The 27149-nt window shown below is 42.2% G+C and overlaps 1 protein-coding gene across 9 annotated transcripts in view; it reads right to left on the reverse strand.

Moving 5' to 3' along the window:
• Positions 1 to 27149, reverse strand: part of PSD3 (pleckstrin and Sec7 domain containing 3) — a 727754-nt gene that overhangs the window by 333924 nt on the left and 366681 nt on the right. For all 9 annotated transcript variants that reach the window (XM_054561279.2, XM_054561280.2, XM_063726550.1 and 6 more), the window contains 2 exons: positions 25087 to 26194; positions 21130 to 21525 (listed from right to left, as the gene is read on the reverse strand). In XM_054561279.2, coding sequence (XP_054417254.2) covers positions 21130 to 21525; positions 25087 to 26194 — 1504 coding nt within the window. The remainder of the gene's footprint in view (positions 1 to 21129; positions 21526 to 25086; positions 26195 to 27149) is intronic.

Consider the following 27149-nt stretch of genomic DNA (forward strand, 5'->3'; position numbering starts at 1 on the left):
AGAAACGTAGGGGGCAGAAACTAACGATAGGACAGTTTCTACCACGCCCTGCAGGGAAACATGTTCCTTGTGAAGGTACAGGGGTTTGAAGCTTCTGTTGCTACTCCTGGGGAAACTCACACCGGGAAGCCATGAATGTCTCTGGGAGGTTGTATTCCTGGCAGAGAAGGCCACAGACTGCTAACAAATGATCAACAAATGCCAACAAATCAGTACACTGACCAAAAGTAACAATCAGTTTTCAAACATCTTGTGGTAAACTGGACTTAGTGCTGTGCAAAAATTAAAAGACAGCCTCTGCCTGCAGAGAAGTTGCAGGATGCACAGGAGGCATCGGCAAAACCCACTGGTCTCAACTCCCTTTGCCCTCACTTGCCACATCTCTCTAGGGGTCTTGCTCATGAAGAGGGAAATTACAGACTGTGGCAGGTTGGTGCTGGAAAAAATCCTAAATTGTTTGGCTTGGCCCAACAACCTCATTTTAAAGATGAGGCCAGCTCAGAAATGGGTAGGTGACACAGCCAAAGACAGAGCTCATGTGAAGTACCAGGAAAACCCCAGGCCCCACACTGCCAATCCCACGCTCCCTTAACTCTGAAGGGAGAAAAATTCGCCTCAATTTGAGCCTACAATACCAATGCCCTGGATAAGAAAGAGTCAAGAAATTCCCGATTCGGCCTCGACACTGCCTTTCACCTCTTACGTGCTGGTTTCACTTCAGCTGCTGAGGCGCACACTTCTGCTTTCATGCGAGAAACCAGGCCCCTCTGAAAAGGGATGGAGAAGATGCACCATCAGCCAGTCACTTGAGCCAAGGAAAAGAGACTGGAGTATGATCTCCTACTGTCCTGGTGCTTCCCTTCCTGGAAAAGGTGCAATTGGGGTTTCAAAGTAAATGTCTCCCATCAGTCAACTCAGACTGAAGATAACCAGTGGATGTTACTTCCATGAAAGAACAATGCAAAACGTCAAGCTGTGTAGGCAGCCCAGGAAGACTGCAAACCAGCCGAAAGCGCTCTCTCCCTCCCTCTCCTTGCTCCGCCTTAATCACTGGGCAAGCTATGCACACTGTTGCTACTTTTTTGGTATATTCTACCTGCTCCAATCCCAGTATCCTCGTTGTTTTCAATTTGTTTTGAGTAAAAGATCCTAACTGGTCACAAAGAACTAATCTAAGGAGCCAGAATTAGTATGATTTCATACCATCAAGTAATGAGTTTTCGGAGGTGGAATATGCCATGTGAATTATTTAATCAAATCTAATTTTTCAGGTAAGTAAATGAAAGCTTCAGAGAGAGATGAAGAACTTAGATATAAACAGAGCTGGGGCCAGAGCCAAAGCCTCCTGACTCCCAGCATAATGCTCTTCTGGTGACCCTCTGTGGCACCCGCAAACACAAGGCTACTGCAGACATCAACCCTGGGATCAGAGTCATGCTGGCCTTGGATGTGCAATGGCCACAGCAACATAACAACTTAAAGTCCTCCTCCGTGAATGGCTAGTGAGACTCAGCAAGATAGGATGTGGGCTGCAGAAATAACAGGGGAGACATGAGCCTGGTTAAATATTCAGGGAAGAAAAAGACCCATGACAACCTAAAGAATGTTGAAGATAAAGCAGACTGTAAAGGCAGGGAAGAGAAAGAAAAGAGGGGAAGGAACACGTGCCATCAAGAAAGCAGGTGAAAAGAACAGCATCAGAGCACAGAAAAGCTAGCTGCTGATCACATGATACACAAGCTTTCAAGAGTTTAAAAAAAAAAAAAAAAATCCCTAAATCCTGTTACTTCCTTTACAATGAAGTAACTTTCTCTAAAAGAAGGCATTCAGTGTTTAACCACGTTGGTGTACAGTTACATCAGACAGTCTTCGGATGTGTTTTCCTAAAACTGAATGCAACACAAGATAAATATGACTTCTACCCCAGCCAACAAAACATGGATTTTGATACTTAATACATACTGCGTAGGGCAACCCCACCCTTGGCTTGCAACCTAGCATCTGCAGATGGATCTCTCAGCCTCTTGCCAGAGCTGGTCCCCTGGTTGCATGGCCCTGAGACCTCCCAAGAACTGGGTGCCACAGGAAGAGACACTGCTGACTCAGGAGATGGCCACCTCCCATGGAGAGGCAGCCAAGCCAGGCATGCAACTGAGAAGCAGCTTGTAGCAGTGGTGATTAAGTTTTAAACGCTTAATAAGACTGTGGCTCATATCTAAGTGCTATATGTTCTCTCTCATGTAGGGGTGCTTCTAGAAATATTCTTGTATGCATGTGTAGTGGTGGGTGCCTATTTTTGTTGTTACTAAAAATGTTTTTCTCCTTTAAAGAAAGAAATTACTATCAAAAGACTGGCTTGCTGCTTACAGAGGAGTCCCAGAATGACCAGTAAACTCACCCTAGGTTGGGGCGGAATGCAGAGACGGTGGGGATTATGGCCTAGGTTGTTTACTGTCGTATAAAAATGTGGCAACTGCCATTCTTTGGCTACGTTTCAAGCGGATACTTCTTGGTTCCCTCATCTTTAAGCTTTTAAGAAATGCTCAGCTATGCAATTGCCACGAAGTCAATCAATGATGAATTCAAAGCTGTAATGCAAGATGAGACAGATTTGCTTCCAAAGGTCAAGATGTCAGAAAATCCAAGGCCAAAATCACCTTATATCACCCTTAGGTTTATCTTCTACACCTGTTGGCCATATCACTGCCTCCAGTCCCAAAGCAGCATTTATACACCTAGCAACTAAATAGGTATTCATCTACTTGTTAGAAAATTTATGCAAGGTAAAGGGATTTAGTAAAAAAGTGGCAAATCCTATATCAACAGAATTTCCACTTACATTGCAAATGAAAGGGTCTAAAACAGAGAATTCCAATCACAATTACTCATTGATTGATCTTCCCACACCATCTATCATTTCTACATGATGAAACTTCAGCTCACTTCTTGGTGCCTGTCTAACCCTCTAGATTATTACAGTACTATTTTTGGCCATGCACTATGCATCAGACACCTCAACTGCCTTCTCTTCAGTTGCTCATATCAGCCGAGATGTAAACTACGGCTGAATGGTCCATTATTTTCATGCTAACGGCACTTCAATATTTTTCATCTGCCTCTTCTTACACGTTGGCTGAGGTTTATACTATGTAACATTTACATTTCTAGAAACCTGAAATATTGGCATTATCCTCCTACTCACAACTATGGCAACAGCATTCACAGGCTATGTGCTCCCATGAGGCCAGATATCATCCCGAGGCACTACAGTAATTACAAATCTACTATCAGCCATGACATCTATTGGAAGTGACCTTCTGCAATGAATCTCTGAAGTGGATTCCTTCCTCTTACTGACTGACCTTGTCTTTTGAAACTATGACTCCCCTCATGTCTAAGGTAAACTTTTCTCCTTATATCTAAGGTAAACTGTTTCAACCAGAAGGACATCTTCCATGGGTCTCCAACACTTGGTCCAATCGATCAGTTCCCCAAGGGACTTGCTAGATGCATAAGTTCTAGCAGCCAGTGACTGTCTCCCACTACTAGAGCTATTAATGAGCCTTCTGGTTAATCAGCTGCAGAGATAGATTTAACTCTTCTTGTTTATCTTTTCAGCAGCAAAATACTGAAGAAATACAAATGTTATCCTACTATTGTCATCTAGGAATTCAGTCTTGCCATGGGAAAGCTAGACTAAAATGTCCACACAGGATAGATGTACTCCTCTGTTCAACAACATATAGATAATAAAGAGCTTGAGAAAACCAGGATGGATGAAAAGCACTGAAAACCAGAACCAGAGCAATGCAAACATCTCCCACATAGCCTGGCAAAGGCCCCTCCCCTGTCCCAAAGGGATTGTTGCCTCATGCTGAAAGAATTATTCATTCTCCATGTCTTCTCATGGTGGCATCTCTATTTCAGCCACCAGCTGTCATGACATCCTTTCTCCCTGGCTCCTTTCAGGTACTCACAGCTCCTATAACAATGGATCTGAGACCCAGAAGCCCTGATCAAAGATGATCAGCTGTGGATGATTACAAAACAAAGTGACGTCAAGGTCAGCAGATTACAGGCAAGACAATTTGATACTCATCCTTAACACCCTGTCACCCTTATGACATTTTCATTCATTTAGTTCTCAGAAGTCAACATGGCATCTCAGCTTGATGTTCAGCCTCATTACTCACTTGTCCTATGTTTTCTAAGACAATTGTCCTAAGTTATTTAAAAGGAGGCAAAAATTGCCCAGTAAGACGATGAATACAGCAAGGTAAAGGAGAATTAGAAAAGGAAAGATAGTCACTATCTCTCCTCCCCATGCACAAAAAGGTCTTGTAGCCCAACCCCTTCTGCAGATGGGCAAACTGAGGGGTCATGAGAGGACGCGATTCTTCCCAAGTCTCACCATCAAAAGCAGAGTCGGACCAACCGAGGTTCCTCTGCTAAAAAGCAGGGCCTCAATAAAGGACCAGCTGAATCAACAAAAGGGAGTGGCTTCCTTAAGAACATCCTGGGCACAGAAACTCTATTGCCCCCCTCCCTTCTGAGTACAGGTTCTTATGCATACCAGGAGCATTCAAGAAGAGAGGGGACAAAAGATCTCCACAACAGCGAGACAAAGTGCAAGGACACCAGAACACCAGACAGCTACAACTGTTCCTTGGCCTCCGAAGCATCAACAGTTCAGTCTATCTCAACAGGTAAAGGAATAAGCCACTGTCCTTTGAACATCCAATAAGATAAACAAACCAAAAAATCCACAGAGCACTCTGCAGTCCATCTAGCACTTTCCCATAGTTATTTTGTTTCATCCTCACAATAGTCCCATCTTGCAAGTAAAGAAACTGAGGACCAAAGAAGTCTTACCCAAAGTCACAGCTGGTAAACAACAAGGCCGGAAGTTGAGCCTACATCTTCCAACTCCATATTCAGCACCTTCTACTCTACCTCCACCCAAAGACATTCATGACAAAAAGCCAAACATAACAGTAGACCAAAGGGCCAACTGAACCACAGCCTCCGGCCAGCTAAACAATGACTAAAATCCCAGCTGGAACCCAAAGCAGGCTCTGCCTCCTCAGGACTTCAGGACAGGATTCCAGAGTGGGTTCAGACCAGCCCTCTGCTACGAGGCAAGCTCTTTGCTCTCCTACAGGAACTCTGGGTTAATCACACACCCCACAGCAGCATGGCTGGAGCTAGACCTGTCAAGCACATTCGACTCTCGGTGACACAACCCAGCTGTGCAGGCGGTTCCCGTCAAGGGAGCTCCAGACATTCCAGACGCTGTGCCACGGTATTGCAGGGAGGGACCGAGCTGCACAGGGAGCTGGCAAGCCCGACAGAACTTTCCCTACCACATCTGTACTTCTGCACCAACAAGGCAGTTTCAAATTAGCTCCCAAAGAGCTACGCAGATTCTGCCTTACAAGGATAGACTAGAAACTGACAGTGGAGACTGCTTCTGGGGAGTGGGACCAAAGGAACTGCCAGTTGAACTTTTACCATTGGCATCATATTCCTTTCATAATATCTTTGAAAACTAGATCAAAATTCAATCTAAAAGCCATAAGGATGACAGCCTACACCGGAAAGTGGTGAAGGCAAAAAGAAACTGACATCAGATGATGTAAACTAATCACACAAGAAAACAGTTTTAAACAAGAGCTTTAGAAACGCTGAATTAAATGTAAGACCTTTATAAAGTATAACAAGATTCTTATTTACAAATTTTACAAAAATTTCCCTTGACTGTAACAGAAGAAATTGAGCCATTTTTGAGGCAGGAAAAAAAAAAAGTCTTTAGTACTTATTCTGTTAGGCATTTTCACATACTTTACCTCATTTAATCTCAATAACCATGATATAAAAATATTATCTACAAGTGATAGACCAGGAAACTTAGACCAGGCACTCAGAGAAGCTAAGCAGCTTTCACACAGCTGCACAGCTACCAACTCCTCAGTGTAAAGACAGAAAGGGACAATCTAGGAATACAGACACGTCCTAAAAAAGCTGCCACCACTGCTGGGCAAAGGCAACCTGCACCTATGAAAGAACCCAGACACAATGGCCAGTTTCTGACAGTCCTTTCTCGAGTGGGTCACATGCTGCCTATGGGGTACATGTGTACACAATGCTACTCCCCATATTTATGAAACTGACACGCCCTCCACACTACATGAGCACACAGATGTTTTCACAAAGTGCTTATGGACCTGCGGTAATCTACCCATTTTCCTCTCCCAGCCCCCGTTGCCACTGAAGGCTGCATTTGAGAGATGCCCAACTCACTGAGATGAGAACAGAGGTGCTATCCTGGAACCTGGCCACAAGGAAGCCGTGATGTGTTTACAGCGTGAGCTTGCCCACAACTTCATCACCATCATGCTCTAACATCGAAGTCCTCACGTGCGTGACATAAGAGAGCACAATTTAAACGTCGTAATAGCCAATGGTCATTAATGTTTACTGAGCTCTTTTAGAGCAGAAGGAACTATGGTAATTGCTTCCCATTCACTACACACTAGTTAATCCTCACAGCCACCACCCCTCATGTTAGATACCATTATCATTCCTACTTCATATACAAAGAAGCGGAGCTTCAGGAGTGGTTAAGTAACTTGTTAGAGACCAAACTGTGAGGAGTAAAACTGAAGCCTATGGGCCTGTGACTCCTAAGTCAGACTCAGAGCCACTCCGCTTAGGTGTCTCATAAAATACGTTTCATGGCCTTTTTCCCTCAAGTATTCTCTTTGTCATTTCTTATTAAAGTTATGAAACAACATGTCCAAACAGAAGAGGCAAAATTGTTACACTGATGGGCTAGCCAGACAAATGGCATTATAAAATACTGGAAATAGGAACTTACAATCCATAGTCAAGGCAAGAAATGCCAATGTTACCAATGCATACCCACAAATACGCCTGTTACAATCACTGACTACCCTGGAAGATCAAGCCCTGGAGTTCTTGCTGGGTTCTGGATGGTCAGGAATTATTCTTCAATCCCAGGCATCTTGAAAATGGACATAGTATCAACGGACTAGGCTCACTTCCCCTTCTTTAGCATCGCTGACCTCACTTATCCCCTGCCTGTTGAACATCACAACAGAAACTTTCCCAGAAAGAAACTGTGAGGCTGAAATTCCCTCAGCTCCAGGGGGAAAAAAAAACTCCCTATGCCCTTTTCATTAGATAACTGGTTAATCTTTGAAGTTTCAGGCATAACGTTGAATTCTAAGATGAATCATCTTTCCATACTAACAGCACAGCCAACTTTCCTTTCAGAGCAGTGATACACCAAAACAAGAATGACAGCCTTGTGCAGTAGTCATTACGGACCCCACTACATGACTAAGCTCAAATTAGTGACCTTCCACAGCCTGGATGAAGTTTCACAAAGGGTAGCTGGAGTTCACATGCAGTCTAGGAACACCAAGCTATGTTTAAGCACCTCAAAGAGCAGCACAACTCCACTAGGGAAAAATCTCATTTTGCCCAAACATTGTAGACCCTGTAATAAATATACTCTTCATTTGTCACCCTTATTTAGAAATTAACATATGATCATTTTCCTAAGTCTTTCCTAGGATCTCCTTACAATGCTTTTCATTTGAAATAATCTATTTTCAAATCCAAGGAAGTTTCTACAATTACAATTATACATAATCCAGCACTGCCTAGGACCAGACAAAGACAATACACCAAATACCAGTTACCTCCGTCAGCAAACAGTCTGCCCATAATTTTGTCAGGAATTGAAGAGCATTCTCCCATTCCATCTGCTCAGCAAACTTTCGTCTTCCGCAAGGGCTCTTTTAATGTACTTCTAAAGCTGCTTCTGTTGCAAGTACAAACTGCTACACACTGACTCCGCAGTGACATTCTCCCAGAATGCCACTGGATCCCTCAGGGGCTCAGGGATACGAACTTGAAAGAAGTTGAAGGAGGACGTCCCCCTCTTCCCAGCCTCCTCTCTCAACAGAGCTTCCCTCCAAGAGACCTGCTTCAAAAGTCCAGACCCAGTGAAGTCACTCATGACCTCACAAACCTCTAGTTTAACTCTTTAAGAGCCAGACGGCAAGCTGACAGCAGGCAGAAAAGCTAACTGTCTAAGCTTATTTGGAGTGGTTGCCGTTTAAGGGAAAGGAGACATTTGTCCAGCATCGTTCAAAACAAAGTAACTTTGCCACTGATTTGGTTGAATAGCACTAAAGTTTTTTGAACAACTATTTTATAGACTGCAATTTCCTACAGCACACACAGCCTGGTCCTAAAGAAATGACTGAAATAGACCACAAAATAGATTTAAGTCATTAATATTATACACAATTTAGCTCTGTTAAATTCACACTTAATCTTATGTAATTTGTGTTTTTCTATTTTCATTCCTAGTTTTGCTTTTTCTGCTAGTGACTGTGAAAATATTTATTGTCCTGTTGTCCAAAGCCTGCTTCAGACACGTAAGTGGCCAGGCAACACACACAGCTGTCAGACACAGGCAACAACTGCCACAGAGGCATCCGAGAAACCAGGGAGAGCAGGAGCTGAGATCCACTGGAAGCCGTGGCCGCCAGACCTAACCAATGGACGGCAGAGTGTGTGTCAGCCCCTAACAGGAATAGGAGACCGGCCTCACTTCAGTTTCTTTTCCATGCTTTTCCTGGGGCTCCTGCTATTTTTGTTGGGATACAGGGATTATGAGGACCTGGAGATTTAAAAGACTAAAAATTACTTTCTAAACAGAAGTGGGTAAAAATTATACACTCGAAGAACATGTAATATGCCCTTTCAAGAATGTTCTGGTTTACCAGAAAATGATTATACTTACCATGCAGTAATTTTATTCCTAAATATATACCCAGCCTAGAGAAGTTCTTCCATGTGTTCCCAGAAAGCCACATGAAGGCTCTGTGCACATCACCATGCTGTTTGACATAATAAGACAGTCAAAAAGCCCATAAATAGAAAAAATGAAAAAAATAGGTTATAGTATGTTCACATAATGAACACTATACAGCAATTAAACTGATCAAACTAGGGCCGAGTCAATAAGGATGAATTTCAAATACTGAGAAAAAAAGGGTAAAGACAGAAAGGGACAATCTAGAAATACAGGTATGTCCTCAAAAAGCAGCCACCACTGTCGGGCAAAGGCAACCTGCACCTATGAAAGAACTCAGACACAATGGCCAGTTTCACAAAAGGAAACAAAATAGCTTGTATATGAAGTTGAAAAGCATGTGAAACAACACTGTCTAATGATTACAGATGCACATCTCTAAAGGAATGATAAACATCAACAGCTCATGTTTACTTCACTACGTAGGGAAGGAAAGAGAGGAATGAGACCTGTCGGCATAAAGAGGAGAGGAGTTTGCAATTCATCTGAAATGCTTTTATTTCCTAAGTGGGATGATGAGATCACAGGTGTTTATTATTGTCTACACTTTTTGGTATGCCTCAAATGTTACAGAAGCTTTAGAAAGCCAACTGCATAATGGCTACAACCTCTTTGAGTGCAGCAACACCTGTTCAGTCTGGACAATTAACAGAACAGGAGGCAAAGAGGTTAACAATTCCCTTCACTCTCAAGTCCTCAAATCCAAGCAGCTGCTGCTCCTTCTGCCATAGTTCGGCTCCTTCTCTCTAGCATGTCACCCTGCTCCACGCCACCCACAACCCTTTACACATAGCCAACTCATCTTTCACAGCCCACCTCAAAATGCAGCACCCCCACAAGGGCCTCCGTGACATCCCACGATGCAAGTAACCCCCACCTCAGAACCATAGAGCCTGGCTCTCTGGGCTCTGCACTAGAGTTATTTCTGAAGTTATCTGATCTGCCTGTTTGGGAGACACCTTAATATCTACTACAGAGAAGCTGCTCATTAAGTTCTTCATTCAACAAAAACTGAGTGCCCAATATGTGCTGGCCACTATGCCAGGGGTTCTCTGAGTCCCAAAACGTAGGACTTGAGAAGACCACAGCCTAACAGAAGGGACAGGCCTGTAGCTAAGTATAATACTTTAATACTATGTGCTGAATCCTCAAATAGTTGCTAAGTGAATGCCAACTACGAATAATGAACTTTTAGGAATGCTTCGCAATAGTAACTGTTCAATACATCTTATTTTCTCTATACTAAAGACTTTATAATATTACTCTTGACAAGAAAATGTCACCTTGTTTGCATTGAGGTGGGGCTTCTAAATAGAGTAATTATAAAGACAATAAACTATCATTAAACCTCCTCAGAGTCAAGGAATTGAAGGCTCTTAGAATTATTACAGAAAAACAACATCTCAAGTCGATTTCGATTTTACCACAGTCCATTCATACTGGGTGACTTTGAAGAGGTTTTAAAGACATTTCAAGCACTGTTATTACTGATAATAGCCAACATTTATTGAGTACTCATTAAGTGCCAGTAAATGATTACTGATTATGTGCCAGTAAATGATTTAGAGAGAGAATTGACTAAAATTTGAACCAAAGCACTCCGACTTAAGAACCCACACTCTTCACCACCAACCATACGTTTCCTAAGCAGGAAAATCAATCAATCCCTGCTAGTGTAGTTTGGATGAACTCCTATCACCACCACACCAAAGACAACAGAAGAAATCATTTCCAGGTTCACAGCCAGGAGCACTCACTTTCACAAACCTCTGTTAGGAGAATCCTCCCCTCCAAAAGCGGAGTTACCTTTAACAGGCCCACATCCCCCTGAGAACGGGAACTGGCTCAACTTTGTATTCTGCCTCTAAGCAACTTCCAGTAAACGCCTCTCAAAAGCAACTTCCAGTAAACGCCTCTCAAACTTTAACACGATCATGGATCACCTGGGAAGGAGATAAAATGCAAATTTTGCTTGAGCAGGTCCAGGGTGGTGTCTGAGAGACACATTTCTAACCAGGTCCAGGTGATGTCTGTTAGTCTGAGGCCCACACCTGGCAGCGGCAAGGTGCTGAGAACCTAGGCTGCACATCAGAATCACCCGGGAAGCTTTTAAAGCTATCCATGTCCAGGTGCCACTCTAACAAATAGAACCTCTGATGGTGAAGCCTGGAAATGAGAAGCTTACAGAGCTCCCTGTATGATTGTAATGTGCGATCAGGTTTGAGAACTACTGTGCTACAGCTGTACTACTCAAGGTTTCCTCCATGGACCACTGCTGTAGACCAGTGCTTCGCAAACTTCCACGTGAATGTAAACCACTTGGACCTCTTGGTAAAATGCAGATTCTCATGTAGTAGGTCAGGGTGGGGCCAAGGATTATGCAATTCTAATAAGCTCCCAAGTGAATGCTGTTGGGTGGCAAGATGGTGAGTAAAAACATCAGAAAATCTCAGGAGTTCAGTGTGTGTGATTTATAAGGCTTTCCTTTTGTAATTTTAGATTCAGAGACCAGTAGAATACCTGCAAATAGAGCGTCAGGCACAGGCATAAGAAACAGCATATGAGGTATGGGGATTATGAAATGGAAGCATTTATCCAACATTAGACAGGATAGAGTTTAATATTAATCCTCATTAGCATTCATGAGAAACATATTTACCTTCCCTTGCACCATGGCCACTGTCTGTCTCAAGTGCTAAAAATGAAGGCTCTGCTAACAGCTTGAGCCAATTCAACAGACAGACATACCTTGGATATATTGCTGGTTCAATTCCAGAATGCTGCAATAAAGCAAATATCACAATAGAGCAAGTGATACAAATTTCTGGATTTTCTGGTGCCTATAAGAGTTAGGTTTACGCTGGAGTTTCTCAGTGTACAACAGCATTATGTCTAAAAACAACAGTGTACATACTTTCATTTAAAAACAAACTTTATTGCTAAAAAATGCTAACGATCATCTGCGTATTCAGCAAGTCCTAATCTTTTTGCTGATGGAAGGACTTGCCTCAATGTTGATGGCTGCTGACTGATCAGGGTGGTGGTTGCAGAAGGTTGGGGTGGCTGTGGCAATTTCTGAAAATAAGGCAAAAATGAAGTTTGCTGTATCAATAGACTCTTCTTTTCACAAAATATTCCTCTGTAGCCTGTGAGGCTGCTTGATAATCTTTTACCCACCACAGAACTTTTTTTTTTTTCAAAATTAAAGTCAATTCTCTCAAACCTTGCCACTGCTTTATTAATTAAGTTCATGAAATATTCCAAATCCTTTGTAGTCATCTCAATGAGGTTACAGCATTTTCATCAGGAGTAGACTTCATTTGCAAGAAACCGTTTTCTTTATTCACCCATAAGAAGCAACTCCTCATTTATTAAAGTTTTATCATGACACTGTAGCAATTCAGTCACATCTTAAAGCTCCACTTCTCATTCGCCTGCTATTTCCACCACATCTGCAGTTACTTAACCTACTGGAAGTTTCGAACCACTCAGCCATTCATGAAGGCTGGAATCGACATCTTCCAAATTCCTGTTCATGTTGATATCTTGACGACCTCCTCCCACAAATCGCAAACGTTCTTAACGGCATCTAGAATGGTGAATCCTTTCCAGAAGGTTTTCAACTGACTTTGCCCAGATCCATCAGAGGAATCACTATCTATAGTGACTACAGCTTTACACAATATATTCCTTCCAAAAAAGCTCAAAGTTAAAATTACTCCTTGATCCATGGTTTGCAGAATGGATATTGTGTTGGCGGGCATTAGAACTACATCAGTCTTCTTGTACATCTCCATCAGAGCTCCCGGGTGACCAGGCGTCTTGTCAATGAGTAGCAGTAGTATTTTGAAAGAAATCCTTTTTTTTTTTTTTTTTTGCGCCCCTAAGCAGTAGGGCTTAAAATAGTCAGTAAACCATACTGTCAGCAGATGTGCTGTTATCTAGCCTTTGTAGTTCCATTCCTAGAGCACAGGCAGAGTAGATTTAAGCATAATTCTGAAGGGCCGTAGGATTTTGAGAAGGGAAAATGAGCACTAACTTCAATTTAGTGTCACTAGCTGCATTAGCTCCTAACAAGGGTCAGCTTGTCCTTCCAAGCTTTAAGAGAAGGCGATGCCTCATACTCTCTAGCTAAGAAAGTCCTACCTACACAGCATCTTTTTCCAATAGACAGCTATTTGGTTTACATTGAAAATGTGTTGTTTAGTGTAGCTACCTTTATCAATTATCCCAGCTAGATCTTCTGGATAACTCGCTGCAGCTTCTACATCAACACTTGCTGCTTCGTCTAGTACTTTTATGTTATGGAGATGGCTTCTTTTCTTAAACCCCATAAACCAACCTCTGCTAGCTTCCAGCTTTTGGGCTGCAGCTCCCTCACCTCTCTCAGCTTTCAGAGAATTGAAGAGAGTTAGAGCCTTGCTCCGGCTTCGGCTTAAGGAAACGTTGTGGCTGATTTGATCTTCTATCCAGACCATTAAAACTTTCTCTGTATCAGAAATAAGGCGTTTCTCTTTCTTATTGTTCATATGTTCTATGAAGTAGCACTTTTAATTTCCTTCAAGAACTTTTCATTGCATTCACAACTTGACTGTTTGGTGCAAGAGGTCTAGCTTTCAGCATATTTTGGCTTTCAACATGCCTTCCTCACCAAGTTTAATCCTTTCTAGAATCTTATTTAAAGTGAGAGACATGAGATTCTTCCTTTCATTTGAACATTTAGAGGCACTGCAGGGTTATTAACTGGCATAATCTCAATATTGTGTGTCTCAGGCAATAGGGAGGCCCGAGGAGAGGGAGAGAGAGGGGGAACAGTTGGTTTCATGGAGCAATCGGAACACACAAAACTTATTGATAAGGTTACCACGTTATATGCGCATGGTTTGTGGTGCCCCAAAACAATGACAATAGTAACATCAAAGATCTCTGACCACAGGTCACCATAACAGATATAACAGTAATGAAAAAGTCTGAAATATTGAGATAATTACTAAAATGTGACACAGAGACGCAAAGTGAGCACTTGTTATCGGAAACATGGCACCAACAGACTTGTTTGAGGCAGGGTTGCCACAAATCTGTAATCTGAACAAAAAAAAACCAGTATCTTCAAAGAGCAATAAAGCTAAGTGCAATAAAATGAGGTTTGCCTGTAGCTCTGTATTTCAGCTTACGGAGGGCTTATAAAGTGAAAAACAAGATTAAAGTACTGTAAACAAGCCCCTTTTGAGTTCAGGCAAATTTGTACTCCTGTGTAAAACACCTTCAGGGAATGATTTACTCGGGAAAGTCGGTTTCTTTTTCCCTCCCCAAACCAAGGCTCAATGGATAACACCCAGTGTTGCAAATATGGTGCTAAGAGACCTCTGCTAAGATGAATATCACTTCCTTTAAAAGTTAAATATTGTACCGATATATGAATAAAAATATTGCTGTATATCTTGATCAATTAAAGTATTAACCACCATTCCAGTTTTTATTTAGACCTATGATTCTCCTTGTAATCACTTATACCTCCAATGTCCATTATCATTTGATGCCATTCTTTCATCAAAGCTCATCCAAGTAAGAGGCGCCCCACCATGCTCTTCGGTAGCCACCAATAGCCAGGGAATTACTTTGGTTTGTTTGTTTTAAGGTTTAAACCACAGAATTAGGAAGTCTCCAGGAATAGCTATTTCAAATCCAGAACCATTTCCTGAAGTCATCACTAATTTATAAGAGAGGCACCAAACAGACAGAGAGAGTACAAGACCACCAGGGCAAGGGCTGTCTGAAGGGCAGTGAAAGAACAACCAATGACCAGTGCACTTAGCTTCCATCCTGGGCTCCCTGACAATTGACCCACTGTTGGAGAAGGGACAAAGCACAGAAGAACTGCCAGGAAACTGACCTTACAGGGCACATTTTCTACAGAGATGGCATTAGAAGGACACATAAGCAAAACCCAAGTACTCCTGTGTGAGCCCCTCACAGTCTCATCCTCAGCCCACTCCTCACCCTTGGGAGCCTTCTCATACCCACAGCTGCAAGTCTCACATCTAAAAGGGTGACTCCCAAGTCTCTCCAGTGACCTTCAGTCCCATATTCCCACCAGCCCTACACAAGTAACCCTCTCTCTCCTCCAATTCGACCTCTTTATATCTGATCCCACTAGGTGTCCTCCTACCAACCTGCTGCTTCCCCCAACTCCGGTGCAGGATTTCTTGCTCCAGCCAGTCACCCATGCTTGAACTCTCACAATCATTTTGACTCAGCCCCATGTGTCCTAGAGTCAAACATTCATCAAATCCTTGCATCTTCCTTTTTACCAGCCTGTTTCTTATCTATTTTCTTATTATTCCTCAGACTCTTAGACTACTACAAAACCCATGATAGGTTTAAAATAAATATCCACAAATTAGAACTTAGCAAAGTCTTACCACAGAACTGCATATTGGTTGATAAGGCTATTTCCATCTCACCAATAAGCAATCAGAAGTTCCAGAAATGAAAAGACCTGCCGGAGATCAAGCTGCCAGGAAAGAGGATGGCTTCACCTCCTCTCTTCTGTCTCAACCCTCTAGGTTTATTCCACCTACCACAGTGCACTGCGCTTCATAGACAGAAAGTGATTTCTAAGGAAGCCCCGTAGTAAGTGTCCAATGCAGGGCTTCTGTCCATGGCCAAGTGGCAGGATAACTTTTCTTTGGGTTACTACTGTCATTGGTATTCATTTGTATTTAATGAGCTCCTACTGTGTACCAGACATTGTTAGGCCACTTGACTATCTTTTCTTGATTTTTGTTCCATCTGATTAATCTCTTTTCCTCCTCCTTCCTTTATGAGATAGGTATTATTCATTTCATTTTACACTTGCAGAGGGTCCTGGATTTTATGTATTTATTCATAAATACACACCTAGAAAGTGAAACAATTCGAAACCAGGAATAAATGGCTCTGAGGCCTAGAAGAGCCCCTAACCCACAACACTGAGCAGGAACTGTGGTTTAAAAAAAAAAAATCAAATCACCATTACACTACTTTGGAAAGAAGCCAGAAAGAGAAAAACGAGAACCTCTTTTTTGACTGAACAAATTTAAAATGTAAAGGAAAAGGATTAAAGAGATGACTGGAGCAACAGCAACCAGCTCATGAAGCCACGAGGCAGCAGAGCTTCCCACCACCAATGGCAGAAGAGAAGCCGGGAGCTCGATGGGCAGCCAGATCTCTCCAATTTCACAACATCAAAATTTTGTTCTCTGTCACCAGCTTCACTAACGTCACATTATTTTAATTTATTCTTTTAATATTTATATATTATATTAAAGTGACTTCAAGTTTAAACTGGGATGTTGAAACAGTTTTTCAAATCGCATTTCAACAAATTTCTACTTCTTATTTCACATGAATTCTTCCTAAGCAGACAAACAATACAGATAGAGAAAAAGTGAGGAAGAAAGAGCATAATTTCCAAACAACTGCATTCCATTTGAGAAGGAGAAGAAAGAAACAAGAGCAAGGCAAAAAAAAAAAAAAATCCTGCAAATATCAAATTCAGAGTGGGCTGAAGACAGACTGAAGTGCTTCCCTCAGGCAGATCAGCTGCACGCAGATGTAATTCACCTGTTCTGCCGTACCCGTTGATATCCTGAGCAAGATCTGAAAGGAAAACTAGGAAGCTGAGATATAAAATAGATCATCATGCTACAAAGGTTATTTCAAAAAGCAGCTTCATATATTTCAGAGAACCAAAAAACAAGTTCCTGCCATGTCACGGTATTTGCTTTCTTTTTCTCCCGTCCAAACCCAAGCTCAATGGAAATGGACAATATCCAGCTAATGGTCACAGTGACAACATTTGTGCCTTAAGAACTTACTGACTGGAGTTGTGGTCATCTGCTGATAAGCCGGCGAGCGAGAAGCACGCAGACACAAAGGAACCCATTGAAATGTGTATAACTGTAAGTCTCTAATTATCCTTTCTAATTTTGGAGCCATGTGACAGGACTTCACACAGCACCGCTGACCCCCAGTCAGCCTGAGTGCCATGTAGCTGGACCACACACGGAGGGGATGCTCCTCTTTGCTTCTTCCTTGAAATATTGTGTTCCATGCACAGGCTGAGCTGTTTCCGGCTGACATGTGGCTCACTGATCAACAGGCAGGCAGAGCAAGCACCTCGGAGAATGTATTAGGCTGGTGCAAAAGTAATTGCAGTATTGACATTGAAAGTAATGACAAAAACCTTAATTACGTTTGTGACAATCTAATAGTCCGTCCAGATTTATTCCAGGATTTTAAGAGGCTTTTTCACCTTACACAGAGTGAGCCGCTTGATGTCACAAAGGTATTTAATACTTTTAAAGACAAATAGACACGCACTCAAAGAAAAACTGTCTTTCCCAACTGTATACTAGAATATTATAGATTTGGAATATTTTCTTCTTTGACTTGAGCAGAGAGAGTAACAGGGAAGAACAGTGTCCCTCTGGCCGCCAAAGGATGGCTGAGCCCAAGACTGGAAGGCATTCCTTAGAGAAAGAACTAAGTGCTACAACACCCCCATTAGCTTTCCCAACCTCTTGGACCTTTCTTTAAAAGAGCAATTCAGCTCTGAACAGTGTCATCCTGTGCTCAGAAAAAATCACTGTCCAATACTGCCACTGAAATAATCTTTAATGACAAAGCAAAGACAGATCTTGAAACAGAAAAGGATTTAAAAGTAAATCTAGGCAATACCAAAGCAAATACATTTTTGTTTTGTTGAACATATCTGGTCTTATTCTAGATCTACCATGAAATCATTATCACTTGGTCCAGTTCAGCATAGCTCAGTAAGAGCACAGGCTCTGGAGGCTGACTGCCTGTGTTCGAGGGCTGAGTATGCCACTTACCATCTGTGTGACCTTTAGCAAGTTACTCAACCTCTCTGTACCTCAGTTTCCTTATTTGGAAAATTAGAACACTAATAGTTCCTTTCCTCCTCCTAGCTCATTATGAGAACTAAGCATCATGTGTTTACTAAATAAATAAAACCTATGGGCTACATATGACACACAATTATGTTCAGAGACTAGCTAAAGTAATAATATTTTTTACAAGCTAACGACTAACACTTTATACATTAAAATCAATATTTAATTTCCTTGGTTCATGTCTACCAAATATCAAGGAGGCGTGATCAGGGGAGAATTCATTAGTCTTATCCCTTTTCTTTTGTGCCTCCCTCAGAGCTCACCTTACCCAACGTGCTCAGACCCCCACCACTAGCAAGAAGCAGGAGAGGCCAGTGAACACAGATGGAATGGAGGCATGGCCACTGCTTTTACTTATCACTTTTCTTTTGTAAATATACTAATACAATGGGAAATTTTTTCTCCTTTAATTCTAACGCTTGGGCCCTCAGTGCTTGGCTGAAGGACAGGCTTACTACCTCAATGTCCACTTCCTTACCTCGGCAAAGGGATGTTTTCACGCAGATGAAATTTTAAAAGGCCAGCTCACTGATTGCTTTAAAAATATGTGGAAACATGTTTATTATTGACCTGGTAAATTTTCCTTCAAATTGAATGCATACACCACCACCACCACCAACAACAAGCAGCTCTACATTTAGAACTTAGTTTCTTGAAAACAGGCCGTCTCAGACTTCCGGCTTTATTGACACATGGCATGAGAGAAATCGGATCAAAAGAAAAATAACAATATAAAAGACCCAACACCTAGCACAGTGAGTGAATCCGGCCTAGGAGCCAGACAACTTGAATTCTAGTACAGTATCTGTCACAAGACAGCCACGTGGCTTTGGGTAATATATCCCACCAAACTGGAATACAGATTCTATATTATTAAAAAAAAAAAAAAAAAAAAAAATGGCTACCTGAGGCCCCTTCAAGTAGTAAAATGTCCTCATTCTCCAACCCACAATACTAACACAATTCTTCTTTGGTTGCAACTTCTCCAAATTACCAAGGAAGGTAGAAGGGGGTAAAGAAAACTATGGGTTTTTCAGTCTCCTTAAAATTTCTTAGGATCATTAAACCTGCCCTACCTTTTAACCTTGAATAGAGACATACATCACAAAATAAAGCTTACTCCACCTGTAACCACTTATTATCATATGCCAACCTCAAAGAACACAAAATGGGGGGTCCTACCAAACTTGTCTGTCCAAGCCACTGGCAGTGCTCAGAGAGCACAGTAGGATGACCACCAGTCAGGAATTGTACAGGAGGAGTGCCCAGGCTGGGGGAGAGGTGAGATGGGGCGTCTCCAAGGTGCTTGACACTCAGCACTAGAACGTGGTCCTTTACCACTACACAAGATCTCCTGGTTTGACAATGCAGGTGATACAGCTGAAACTTCATCTCAACATGGCCTGAAGGATACCACTGTCTAAATCTGAGATGCTAAAATACTATGACCTACTCCAATACTCTCTCCCAACTATTTAACTCTGTCCATCCTCGTAAATGGCACCCCTGCTGGCCCAAATGATGACAACCTCCTGTTCTAAGTGCACAAGCCGCACACTTAATAAACCTTTCACCCAATTCTTCACTGGTGTTCATCTCTTGGCTTCACTTAGAACCACTCCCTGTGGCTTCTGCAGTGAAGCCTCTCAGCCCAAAACTCTTCAGCTCCCCAAACCATGTTTGGTCTGTAATATAAACAACTTCCACTCACCCTAGAAAACAGAGTTGGAATTTCAGTGCAATTATCTGCATACCTTTCCTACAGCGTTTTATCACAATTTGCGGTCCTCAGAGACAAAGGTTAAACGGGAGGACTAAGGTGGCACACTCCACTGAGGAGCGCCCCCTCGCGGGAACACTGTTTTCAGGGATGCCTCCTCTCCAGGACTCTTCCATTGAGAGACACTCTGATCTCAGAGATACAGGAAGTCTAGACGTAGACTAACCAGGCAACCAGTTCATATGCACACATTTACCCAGGCTCTGCTTTGTACCATGTCCTGTGCGAGGTGCTTTAGTCTCTATTTACCCTTTAAATCTCACAGCCTCACAACACACTTGATCATTAACCCCATTTCGCAAATAAATAAATCAGGTTTCAGAGAAAATAAGTGCCTTGCTCAAGTACTTCAGACCAAAGTCTTGTGGTTTTGACACCTTGTTCTTTTTATTCTCACTGTGACCCAGTAAGACAACCAATATCCACAATTCATTTTCATGAGAAAATGTATAGCTACAACATCACAAGGTGCTAATCCTGAATTTGCTCATGTAATGAACTATAAACCTTCAAACTGGTTACAGAAAATGCTCAGCACAGGGCAGACTGCTCAAAAAGAGAGGTTCATTGAAAACCTGTAATATGAATACTGGCTTTTTTTTTTTTTTTTTTTTACAAAAAGCACTGGTATTATTTAATACAGCTTTAAACAGCTTTAAAATAGTTGATCACCATTTAACACCTCCCACCAGCTCCATACAAACATCCATACACATACACACACACACCCCAAAACAAAATTCATAAAATTGTCACAGGTAGATAACCTGAGGATGACGAGCATGAAGAAACGAAATGCTGGATAATCCATAAATAGACGCGGAATCCCCAAATAACACGCATGGTGCATACGACATTCATAATTTGTCATTTTATCTCCCAGACAGACTAAAAACCCTAAAGTAGAGAGAGAAAATAAATACAGAGCCTAAAACAAGATATCAGGTCTCTCAAGCATCTGTCTAATCGGATCCTTCCTTCAACATGTCAGGGACAGGAAGACAGAACAGGACCTCTCAGAGCAAAGGGCTGGAAGAGACTTTGCTGACTGTATAGTCCACCACTTTAGTTTCCAATGAAGGAATCTCTGAGCTAATCAAACAACCTTCTGGAAGTCATCAACCACCCTCAGTGCCAGACTAAAGCTACGATCTCTCAGTGTTCTTTTCACAGCACTACGTCTCTGCCATCGTCGGAGCTGATACCACACTCATCATCCCCAAATATTTGTTTGGTATCCAATTTATATATAGTCATCCAGGAAATACCACAGACTAAAATGATCACAGTTTGCCAATTTGACAAACCACTAAGGTGTGTCCTTCCCGCCCTAAAACTCAAATTACTTTTTACGCACATCATTTGCTTATATCCACAGAAATTGGCCAAATGATTTAAAAATATATTCCACACTGAGATTTCCCAAAGAAGAAATCCTACAAAAATCACCAGCATGAAATGAATGAGAATGGGATGAGTACCTTCCCCAGAAAGCAATCTCCGGGGTGCCTTTCGTGTAGATGGAGTCGCTGGCATCATTCAGCCCATTGGTGACCCCACTAGAATAGCCCATCATGATTCCACCATCTGCTGACACACTCAGGACATCCTGATGTCCTCCCCCGGATGTCCTCTCCAAGAACTGACCACCTTCTTTAATGCGCTGTTGTATCATTGGAGTGAGGGGCATTTCAAAGCTAAAATAGCTATCAGGCTCTGAGTATAATGTCTCCAGGGACTCCGCACTGTAGTATAAAGAAGTGTTGTCCAAAATGGTTTCAAACTGGGAGCTGTACACATCAGTGGAGTCCTCCGTATATCCAGGCCCAAGGATGTCTTCATCTTCCACCTTAATGTGCTCCTCTTGTTCAGTGATCCTGAAAAGTAAATACGAATGAAGAATTCCAATATTAGGTTAATGTCTTTATTTTTCCCCCTTCAACCTTATAAAAAGGACAACATTCTAAAGATCTAACTCTTCTATTCATTGACTTATATCTTAACATATTTGGGAAGGAAGCTATGAAATATAATCAGGTTGAAAAATTCTCGGCATGCATGTGGCTAGGACACTATAAATAATTTAATAAAGTTTCAAACTAGTTTCCTAATGTGTGAATGCATCTGGTCCAATGAAGATATGAATAAAATATTCAATTCTCATTTTAGCCAAATATACCCTACACATTCAGATTATTTGCAACTACCAGCATTCCTAATTATAACAGAAGCAGATAAATATATCATGTAAACTTGATACGGCAAAATTTCAGTAAAAATACACCAAACTTTCATCAGTTGATCAATACTTTTTGATTTAAATAAGGCCAAATGCTCTCAAGCAGATGACTTCATCAGAAGCCAAGAGCTGCCCCCTGCTGACAACAGAGCAGCACTGCAGAAAGATTTCAGGTCCAAAATTAGCCAATGAACAGCCTAACAAAAAGCCAACAGAAGCAAGGCTAACCAAAGCCTTAAGTGATTAGAAATAGCTCAAAAGTCAATATACAGGGTAGGGCATTCACTTTGGCAGACAAACGTGAACAATTAATATGCAGCATGTTCTACAAATATTAAAAACGAACATTAGGACAACAAAGTAAAATTAAAAACTTGGGAGCTAGATCACTACTAAGAGCAAGAGGTCAAGAGTTAGAAAAACCGGAAGCTGAATTTTCGCTGTCTCAATTACTAGCTATATTACTTGAAGAAACTTTACTTAACCTCTCTGAGCCTCAGATTCCTACAAATAGGAATAAAATAGAAATAGGAATTATCTATTAAGCATCTCATAAGTCATCCACATTCCCAGGTATTACTGGAAACCACATTCAACATTGCAATTGGTTTGTTGTTTTTAAATACTGAAGGTCACCCATGGACCAAATGCTATGTTCTTAATGGCTTCCTACTGCACTTGGCATAAACTGGACCATTCCTAAGATGATGCTCCTCCCCACCTCTCCACACTCACTGCACCCCACTCTCCCCTGCTCTTTATTTATTTATTTTTTTGAGATGCAGTCTAACTCTATCACCCAGGCTGGGGTGCATTGGTGCAATCTCAGCTCACTGCAGCCTCCGCCTCCCAGGTTCAAGTGACTCTCCTGCCTCCGACTCTCAAGTAGCTGGGATTACAGGCATGTAACACAACGCCCGGCTAATTTTGTATTTTTATTGGAGACGGAGTTTCACCATGTTGGCCAGGCTGGTCTCAAACTCCTGACCTCGGGTGATCTGCCTGCCTCGGCCTCCCAAAGTGCTGGGATTACAGGTGTGAGCCACCATGCCCAGCCTCCCCTGCTCTTCAGGCATTAGCCACACAGGGGGAGTTTCAAATCTTCAAGCCTGGCACAGGCCTTGGCTTCACACATCTGCAGGAAGCACACACTAGTCAGGGAGCTCAGCAGCCTCCTGTGCACATGCTGTTCCCTCTACCTGGAACATTCTTCCTACCCCTTCTCTAGCTGGCAAACTCATTCCTTCCTCATGTCTCAGTGTAATTTCCATTTCCACAGAAAAGCTTTGTCCAAGCCATCAACTAAACTGGCCTCTTCCCTCCATCCAAATTATTCTTTCTTGTAGGTCTCTGTTCTTTCCTTCACAGAACCTAGCACAGTTTGTGATCCTATACCTATTAGCATGTTTATGTGATCAATGTTTATCTTCAGCGGTAAATTCCATGAGGACAGTAACCGTGAGCCGCATCTTTTTGAACATTCCTTTACGCCCAGCATCTTGCAGTGTCAGGACATAGGAGACAACTGAAAATATTTGTGGGAAGAAAAGAGGAATGAATTATTAATCTGAACAACAGTAAAAGTGTATATTCCAGTGGGAATATAAACACTGGGCCACATGCCACATATCAAGGCCGCTTTGGAGGGAAGTCTGGAGAGCTGATGGGTTGGGGAGGGGAGTGGGAAGGATCCTGCCAGCGATCCCAAAGGAGCAGCACTCTCAGTGGGTTTGTTAACTGCAGAGGAAAAGGCATTTCCTTACACCGAACAAGAAAACAAAAAACAACCCTCAGCCTTGACACAGATGCTCTCCCGTATAAACTATAAAATGTGGTGTCATGAGGGCTGACAGAAGAAAAGATGGTACCAATTAGAAGTACAGTACAAAACAAATGACTACGATCGAAGGGAGTGGAGAAAGATGGGTCACGTCTGCCATTTATCCAGGGTCTAAGCTGGTGTAGATATCAGAAATGCAGGGAAAGACCAGGAAATACCACATGATGCCAAGTTTCACTCATAAGGGCCATAAATCTCATAAGTGGGAGTTAAACAATGAGAACATATGGGCACAGGGAGGGGAATATCACCCACCGGGCCCTGTTGGGCGGTTGGGGGCTAAGGGAGGGATGGCATTAGGAGAAATACCTAATGTAGATGATGGGTTGATGGATGCAGCAAACCACCATGGCACATGTATACCTATGTAACAAACCTGCACGTTCTGCACATGTACCCCAGAACCTAAAGTATAATTTAAAAAAAAATAAAGGCCATAAATCAAAATATATGCTACTTGTGAGAAGAAGAAATTCCCATGTGAATACCAGGGAACAACTGAATTATAAAATCTACTTGTGACCCCCTGAGATGTCATTCTAAACATAGGAAGGGCCCAGCACAGTGGCTCACGCCTGTAATCCCATCACTTAGGGAGGCCAAGGTAGGAGGATCACTTGATGCCAGGAGTTTGAAACAGCCTGGGCAACAAAGTGGGACCCCATCTCTACAAAGAGTACAAAAGTTGGCCAGGTGTGGTGGTGCACACCTGCAGTCCCAGCTATTCAGAGGGCTGAGGTTGGAGGATCTCTTGAGCCTGGAAGGTCAAGGCTGCCCTGAGCCGTGATCATACCACCGTACTCCAGCCCGGGGGACAGAACGAGACCCTGTCTCTGTATAAATAAATAAACAAACAAACATAGGAAATTGAGTGGGCCCAGAACCTCTGTGTACATACGTGTATGTAGGCTGGACTGAAGGCATTGGTGTTATACCCAGAAGAAATGCCAAGGTTGGAAGTACCAGCTATATAGGGTGTGTCAAAAGAGTCCAAACCTTTTCATAATACTAAAGATGACTGTGGGGTATGTTAGTTACCTTGATGTTGGGAAACTTGAAATCTGTCAAATGTTAAGAAAATGTCAGAAAAGAATTCACAGTTTAGTGTTCACAGTCTCTTCAGAACTGTTTCCCTGGTCCATGCCTAACAGATGACTTTATAATGAGATCACTTTAATATCTGAGAAGCTTAGGAGGAATCTTAGCTCAGAAGGACCTAGGTTACAGTAACTCCCCTTATATTCTAAGATAACAAGAACCCAAGGTATTGTGATTGAGTTCTCATATCAAGTACAAGATAACGGTTTTCTATGATATGTACCAGGCATCCGAGACAGCAGGGCTACTATGGGAGCTCACCTTTCCTTGTCTCTCTCTGGTTCAGGTGTCTTCTCAAGATGCTGTTTGTTTTCCTTTAGGAAGACTTCATCCTCTCCACTCTCATCAAGATGCACAGGGGAAAATGTCCCCGAGCTAGTGCCAGGCCTCTCTGAAGGAGCTTTCCAGGATTCATCCCAAACATTCTCAGTTAAACTACTTGAGTTACACAAACCAGCTGATGAGATGAGATGGCGTGGCACTTTGGAAGACTCTTTGCTGTCAGGAGAGGCTGTTCTTTGCAGTGATGTCTCAAAATCTACAGGATGCTGGGTCTCTTTCTTATCTCCTCCTGTCCACAGTATCTCCACTCCTTGAAATTCCACATGTTTGACCCGGCCTGGGCGTCCCATGGAGCTGCTTCGATCACATCCCCCTGGGTGCTCTCTCCCAAGAGCAGACCTCTGCTCTTTCAAGAAACCAACACTGCCTGCAGAGTGGCAGGTCACTGCTGAGCTCCCAAGGGAGGCCACAGGACAAGATGGCTCCTGCACACAGACAGCCCCTTTCCTCCCATTATTCATTATCTGGGAAAGCTCTGCCTGAGTGTCTCCAGTTAACAGCGCGGTGAGATCTTTCTGGATGCTCAAATAAAAACTTTCCTCCATCGTTACTTCAGCTGAAAGAGGTATTTCTGGTAATTTTTTTTGGCCAGCAGGGAGCAGTTTGTTGACTCTCTGTGTTTTACGACTGGCAGTGTCCAGCTCTTTTTCCACCTGCTGAACTGAAAAACTAGAAACAGCATCTTGGTCCAGTACCTTTGTAGCCTGTAATGTTCCAGAAATGATTCTGGCTTCTGTGGCTTTCAGAGCTGAAATCAAAGAGTCAATGGGCTGTAAACTTTGTTCCTTGAGGTGACTTTGAGAGGGGGCCTCTCTGACATCTTTTGGTCCTTCTGTAACACTGTTGAGCCCAGAGTGGCAGCCAGTAAGAGGCCGGACACCCTGCTGCTCTTGTGGGTGGCATGGCAAAGTCTCACCATCAAACTCCAGAGAAGCCCTTAGGCCTTCTCCACCTTCCTCCATGGTCCCATATTCTGGAAATTCATTTGTGACATTTGGTGGGAGTAAAGTGCTTCCTCCATGATCACCTGTGAAGAGAACACAATGGACACATGATTTGTTGTAGAAAGACAGTGCCCAGTAGGTAATAATGCATATTCACACAGATTAGGCACTCAATAATACTTATTAACTTGATTACTGCATTATATCTGTCCTCCCACCACCCTGTAACACACACTTCTCATGACACTGCAGTGATCCCTTCTACTCAGCCTATGTGAGTATAACCACAAAACTTTCGGCCTAGAAGGCAATCTAATGACACCTGCCATATTTAACTTTGCTTCTGATGTCCCATACATGAGGATTCAGTAACTCAGTTGCTTCATATGCAAAAAGGGGTTACAATAAGGATATGTGCCACCTTCCAAATACCACTCATGAAACAGCAATTAAAATGTGTATATTGGGCTTAACACTAAAGAGCCCTATGATCTAGCCAACAGTATCTGTGCAGTGCAAGCTCTGCGACAGAGCCTCTGCAAAATGCTTATGATCTATTTAAACTCAGTCAATATTTTTTTTCTGCCAGAAGTCTCCCCTTCATTGTTGGGTTTCTGTGGAGGGAAAAAATGCTTTCAAAACATCCTGAAAAATAAGAATGAAGCCCACATGGAATGACAAACTTACTGTGTTGAGAAAGATTTCCAGGAACCCAACTACAGAAAATTTATTTTTCTCATTTCATTCATTTATTTTCTCAATTGACAAAAGTTTGTTTATATATCTATATATATGTTTACATATATAAAGTTTATATATATAGTATACAACATAATGTTTAATATATGCATACATTTGTAGACTAGCTAAATCAAGCTAATTAACAACATACCAGTACTGTACCTCAAATTATTGGTGTGTAGTGAAAACATTTAAAATCTACTTACTCTTCCAGCAATTTTCAAGTATACAACACACTGTTAACTATAGTCACCATGTTCTACAGCAGACCTCCTGAATTTATTCCTCCTATCTATC

This window comes from Pongo abelii, chromosome 7 (genome assembly GCF_028885655.2).
Source record: "Pongo abelii isolate AG06213 chromosome 7, NHGRI_mPonAbe1-v2.0_pri, whole genome shotgun sequence".
Taxonomy (NCBI): domain Eukaryota; kingdom Metazoa; phylum Chordata; class Mammalia; order Primates; family Hominidae; genus Pongo; species Pongo abelii.